General features: G+C 25.7%; 5 protein-coding genes across 5 annotated transcripts, besides 1 other annotated feature; 4 read left to right on the forward strand and 1 right to left on the reverse strand.

Moving 5' to 3' along the window:
* Positions 1–127: 127 nt before the first annotated feature.
* EHI_108740 (uncharacterized protein) lies at positions 128–520 on the forward strand (the record flags this gene model as incomplete). The annotated part of the gene is made up of 1 exon (XM_646251.1): positions 128–520. One exon carries the CDS (start codon positions 128–130, stop codon positions 518–520), a length of 393 nt encoding a protein of 130 aa, XP_651343.1.
* A 90-nt stretch (positions 521–610) lies between these two features.
* Positions 611–1,148: a repeat region.
* A 185-nt stretch (positions 1,149–1,333) lies between these two features.
* Positions 1,334–3,312, forward strand: EHI_108750 (Rap/Ran GTPase activating protein, putative; the record flags this gene model as incomplete). The annotated part of the gene is made up of 2 exons (XM_646250.1): positions 1,334–2,565; positions 2,616–3,312. 2 exons carry the CDS (start codon positions 1,334–1,336, stop codon positions 3,310–3,312), a joined length of 1,929 nt encoding a protein of 642 aa, XP_651342.1.
* Positions 3,313–3,449: 137 nt separating this feature from the next.
* On the forward strand, positions 3,450–4,391 carry EHI_108760 (uncharacterized protein; the record flags this gene model as incomplete). The annotated part of the gene is made up of 1 exon (XM_646249.1): positions 3,450–4,391. The coding sequence occupies one exon, from the start codon at positions 3,450–3,452 to the stop codon at positions 4,389–4,391; it is 942 nt and encodes a 313-aa protein (XP_651341.1).
* A 31-nt stretch (positions 4,392–4,422) lies between these two features.
* EHI_108770 (uncharacterized protein) lies at positions 4,423–5,196 on the reverse strand (the record flags this gene model as incomplete). The annotated part of the gene is made up of 1 exon (XM_646248.2): positions 4,423–5,196. The coding sequence occupies one exon, from the start codon at positions 5,194–5,196 to the stop codon at positions 4,423–4,425; it is 774 nt and encodes a 257-aa protein (XP_651340.2).
* A 238-nt stretch (positions 5,197–5,434) lies between these two features.
* Positions 5,435–5,980, forward strand: EHI_108780 (uncharacterized protein; the record flags this gene model as incomplete). Its single annotated transcript, XM_001913946.1, has 2 exons — positions 5,435–5,614; positions 5,672–5,980. 2 exons carry the CDS (start codon positions 5,435–5,437, stop codon positions 5,978–5,980), a joined length of 489 nt encoding a protein of 162 aa, XP_001913981.1.
* Between the last annotated feature and the right edge of the window lie 20 nt (positions 5,981–6,000).

Raw genomic sequence — 6,000 nt, forward strand, 5'->3', positions numbered from 1 at the left:
ACTTAAAGAAATGAATCAAAGAAGAATAAAACAACCATTTGGAACTGTAAAAGAGTGATAATTAAAAGTTATATTTTCCTCTCTTTGGTTTAAAGGTTTTCAGAAAAACTAAAAGATTAACAGATTCATGTCATTTTTATCAAAGAAACGATGGCATGTTGGTAATTATAAAAACAGATTAAAAGTTGAATTAGCAGAATTAGAAGCTAAAGAGAAAGAAGAAAATGAAAAAAATCGTTTAAAAGAAATAAATGAACAAAAAGAAATTTTAGAGTCAATAGAAAAAAAATTAGGGAAAGAGAAAGCAATTGAAGTAGCACGACAAATCCAAACTTCATTTGTTTATGAACCACCTCCTGGATATTCAGTTTTTATGGAACAAAAAACAGAGCAAAAAGAAAAAAAAAGAGAAGAAGAAAAACCAAAAAAAAATAATAGTTTTAAGGATTTTAAGAAAAAATTAAAAGAAGATCCAATAAAAAAGTGTGGAGAGAAAGATATTGAACAATTACTAATGTGAATTTGCTTTTTGAGAATTTAATAAATAAGTTTAATAAACAGAAAATGTTCTGATCTTCTGAGTAAAATAGAATTAATAAATTTAAAAAAGAAAAAGTAATTAATTAAGTATTAATAGATTTTTCATCTATTCTTCCTAGCTCAGGGGAGACTAATCCCATCCCTGAGCTTATTAAAAAAGAGTAATCTCTTTGTTAAACCTATTCTTTATGTTTTTCTTGCAAAATGAGGAAAGCACTTCTTTGTTTTATTTCTTCCTATTAAGGTTTTTCAAACTTCTTCTGCTTATTTCTTCTTTTTAAGCCTTTGTTTGTTTTCTGCCTTAATTTTAAGTAATTTCATTTTTCTTATTTTATGAATGGGAGAAGGAATCATTTTATTACTACTGTATTACTTTGACTAATCTTCTTTTTAGTCTTACTTTGACTAATCTTCTTTTAGTCATACCCACACTTCAGTAGGTTCTTATATTACATCCATGTAATATTCTACTGTATTCTCTTGCTGCACCCTTTGCAGCATTCCCTAATACATTCCTAATTCAAAAGCACCGTCATAACCAGATAATAACTGGGAGAGTCGAAGAATGAATTTGTATTAGTATTTATGTGTGGTGTTTTTACATGTCAAATCCTATCTATTGTTTGTTATTAATAATTTATATTAAAAAATAAAAAGAAAAATATAAAAACAAAATTTTTTAAGAAAAAATAAAGAATTGATTGGTTAATTTAGCTAAGAACTTTTGGATAAGTTTCAATGGGTTAATATCAATAGTTTAAAACTTTGAAATTATTTTTTGTATTTTATCGTTATGATTCCAACTCCAAGACCATCTACCTGTGGAAAAATTAACTTATGGGTAAATTTATATTGTGCTCAATACATTCCTCTTACAAGTAAGTTTGGAGAAAGAGATTTAGTAGGAGTAATTGTTTATGAAAAACAAAATAAAGGAAATATTGTCCGAGTAAAGTCAAATGTTGAAAAAAATACTCTTAATCCAATATGGAACACACCTGTATTTCTTAAAGATGTTGTATTTGGTAGTGTTTTATTTTTTGAAATTATTGAAAATAATAAAGTAATTGCTAAAGCATTATATCCAGTTCAAAATATTCCAAATAATAAAAGAATGACTTATGTTTTACCATTAATAACACCAACATTAACATATTCTGGAATATTAAGAGTTGTATGTTATGAAGGAAATACAGAACAAGATGTAGCAAATGTAATATTTAAATTCAGTGATTTAGAAGAAAAAATGCCAGTTTGTAATAATAGGTCTCGTTTAGAAATTACAGCAGAAAAAATTTCAGGAATTCATTCACATGTGTTTTGGGCAATTGTAAGAAATAAAAAATTATGTTATTATCAAAAAAAACATAAAAGTGAAATATCAAATAATAAATTTATTATGTACTTTGAAATTGAAAATGAAGACTCTTTGGAAATTAAAATTATTGATAAAAATGGATTTCATTATTCTGATTTTATTTCATTTAAAGAAAAACTTACTTCTTTTAAAAGAATTGAAACGGATCAATATGTTTATTCTTTAAAATTTATTTTTACTCCAGTAAATAAAATACCACCTACAGAAATATTACCACCTGAATGTCAAGAATTTATTACAGATGATTGGTATACATCAATGGATATTGACGTTGAATCTTTTATTGAATATGAAAGTCCTGAAAAACAAACAAGTCTTGTTACTTATGAAACTTTTCAAAATTTTCATGTTGAATATGACTGTGATTGTATAACAGATACTATCGTTGAATCTTGTCCAATTCTTAATAGACATTATTTGGATAAACCTATTAGAGATGTTATTTCAAAAGAAAATAATAAAAAAATCTATAGCTTTGGAGATAGTTGTATTGTTTGTTGTGGTGAACCTAATCAACTAGGTGTTTGTAAAGCAGTTATTCTTAATCCAAAAAATACAATTAAATGTTATTTAAATTTAAATACAATTGATGATGATATTGATTCTATGCTTATGACTAATATTCATAATAAAGTAAAAGTAATACCGTTTGTTTTTTTTTCTTTAATTAATTTGAGAATAAATTTATAATAAATAGAAATACAATGTTAGACAAAATTATTTTTCTTGAAGATAGATTAAATAATAATAAAGAAAAATTTGGAATTGTTGTTGGAATACCAGGGCAAGTTTCAGAAAATGAATTTTTATCAAATAAAGAACCATCTCCACTTGCTTTGGAATTCTTTAATTTACTAGGTCAAACAATTCAATTAAAAGGATTTACTAAATATAAGGCTGGATTGGATGTTGTTACAAATACAACAGGTACACAGTCATTATTCACTGAATTTTGTCAAATGGAAATAATGTTTCATGTATCAACAATGTTACAACATGTTGAAGGAGATGATCAATTCTTAGATAAGAAGAGACATATTGGTAATGATGTTTGTGTTATTATTTTCAAAGAAGGAAATGAAAGTGTTGATATTTCATCATTTGTTTCACATTTTAATCATGTGTTTATTGTTGTCCATCCTGTTATAATTGATTCTAAAGAATTATATGAAGTTGTTGTTGTAACAAAACTAACTGTAAAAGCATTTAGACCAAGATTTCCAGAGTCTAAATATTTTCAAAGAGATTCAACCTTTAGAGATTGGTTATTACAAAAACTTATTAATGGAGAACGAGCATCTTTGCTTGTTGACCAATTTATTCAATCACAAAGTATAGCAAGAAAAGGACTTATTAATGAAATTATAGTTAGCTCAACTCAAAAAAAGAAATAAACAGTTAAAGGTATCATTTAAATATTTATTAATGGTTGTTAGATATTTTAATGAATCAATGTTGAATTGTTTATTTCTAATTTTTGTTTATTTGTTTTAAAACCTAAAAAAAAACTAAAATAAATTACAAGAATTCAATGGTCAAATGTCAACTCTGCGACACTAATCCTGTTTGTACTAAAACTTCAGATGGTAAATTAATTTGTAAACAATGTTTTATTGATCGTGTTGAAAAATTAGTTCATCAATGTATTGATGAATTTCAATTGATTTACCCTACTGACCATATAGTTATTGGTGTTAGTGGTGGTAAGGATAGTACAGCATTAGCAACAATGTTAGCTCGAATAGAAAAACGATGGCCATCTGGTGCGAAATATACTCTAGTTGCTGTTGATGAAGGTATTGTTGGGTATAGAGACAAGTCTTTAGAGTGTGTGAGATGGCTTCAAAATTATTTACAACTTCCTTTAGAAATAATTTCTTATATAGAAACTTATGGAATGACAATGGATGAAATTGTTACAAGAGGAGGAAAGAATGCATGTAGTTATTGTGGAGTATTAAGAAGACAATGTCTTGAAAAGGCTGCAATAAAAGTAGGGGCAAATGTTATTGCAACTGGTCATAATGGAGATGATGTTGCTGAGACTGTATTAATGAATTTTTTGAGAGGAGATGTTGCTCGTTTAGAACGTTGTAAAAGTTTAAAAAGAGAATTAGAAAGAGAAGATGGGATTATTAGAATTAAACCTTTTAGTCTTTTGACACAAAAAGAGGTTGTGTTATATGCTCATTATATGAAATTACAATATTTTAGTGTTGAATGTACTTATGCAGGAACAGCGTTTAGAGGAAATGCTCGTACTTTCTTACAAAAAACACAAATTTTACATCCAACAATTATACATAATTGTGTTATTAGTAATGAACAAGCAAAAGCTGAATTAAAAAAAGAACAATTAAAAAAGTCACAACGATGTACAGTCTGTGGAATGCAATCAAGTTCTTCTCTTTGTCAGGCATGTAAAATGATGAAAGAATTGAGAAATGGGATGCCAAAAATTGAATTAAAATAAATTGATATGGTTTTTATTAATGAATTATTAGTTAATATCCTTTCATATTAAATTTGGCTGTTTTAGTAAATGGAGTCAATAATATGATCAATATAAACATAGTAGGGAAATGAACTATACAGATCACAACAAATTGAACCCAAGTATTAAATTCATCAGTAAAACTTCTTGGAATTGATGTTTGTGCACTTACTATCATATAAAAATTTGAAATAAACCTTAAAGATGATTGAATCAAAAATAGTACTGAAACAATGTCAACACAAACCATTGTTTTGAGTGGTGATAATAAAATTCCTGAATAACTTATTCCATCTTTAGTCATATATGATAATATTATTGCATTAATACATGAGATAAACATAATAATACAATAAAATATTGTTAAAACACAATAATATTGCCAAAGAAATCCACAGTCAAATAAAATATCAATTGCTGGTTGTGTTTTTATAGAATAACCATAAAAAAAGAATCCAAAAGATGGATTAATTATAATTAATAATATTACATAACATACTTGATTAATCTTTCTACAAACAATAAATAGTGTTGGTTTATTATAAAGTGATTTATCAATATAATTATTAATTACTTCAAGTGCAACAAAGAAATATGTAAATTGAAAGAAGTGATTTAAAGAAGATGTTAAGAATGATGCTACATTATAGATTGACGAATTAATTGGTCCATCTGACTTTAAATCAAAAAAGTCAAATAATAATGTGAGTATTACTGTGGTTATGAATAAATACATTGAAACAAAAAATACATGAATTCGATAATTGATTTTATCACTTTTCATTGTATTAATTACATGAAAAACACTTACCACAATAAAAGAAATAATATGTAATCCAATTAATAACCAAATAGCAACTTGTGTTTGGGAAGTATCTCCCATCTGTGCAATAAAAAAGTATTTGTTTATATTTTTTTTTTTTTTTTTTTAATTTGATGAAAAGAAAAAATCAAAAATAAAATGACAAAAAATAAAAAAAAGGAAAACTTAAAATAAAAGAAATACAAAGTCTAAATTAAAAATGAGTATAAAAGATAGAAGGAAGAAACCAATTAGTCTTAAAAAAGACAAATTATTTTCTGATCATACAAGTCAACAAACAAGAAGTTCTTTAGCAAAAACGACATCATATCAAAGTGATAGAGAATCATTACCTACACCTTCAATGAATCCAAATCCAAATCAAACGTTATTATTTTATGTTTGTTCATTTTTTTTTTGATAAGTTTTAGGTTAAAAAAAAAATTAATAAAAACAGCAATATGACAGTGATGGGTTTGGAGAATTAACAATTCAAGAAATAAGAGAATTTCTCCAAAACGAAAAAGGCATGTATTTAACAGATGAACACATTCAAAGTATTATGTCAAACGTTCTTATGCAAACAGATAGAATTAAAATTAATGACTTTATGAAATTTTGTAAATACATTGAAACAGACCAAGAGTATTTAGTAAATAAGTCATCATTAGATAATAGTCCTGTTTATCGACATGAAGACTCACTTTTTCAACAAAGAGATCAAGATAAACCAAAATATTTACAAAATGTTTGTGTTATATTGTAAAAAAAAGATAGTATATAAAC

Source organism: Entamoeba histolytica, genomic scaffold (genome assembly GCF_000208925.1).
Source record: "Entamoeba histolytica HM-1:IMSS scf_1104750517937 genomic scaffold, whole genome shotgun sequence".
In the NCBI taxonomy this organism is placed as follows: domain Eukaryota; phylum Evosea; order Mastigamoebida; family Endamoebidae; genus Entamoeba; species Entamoeba histolytica.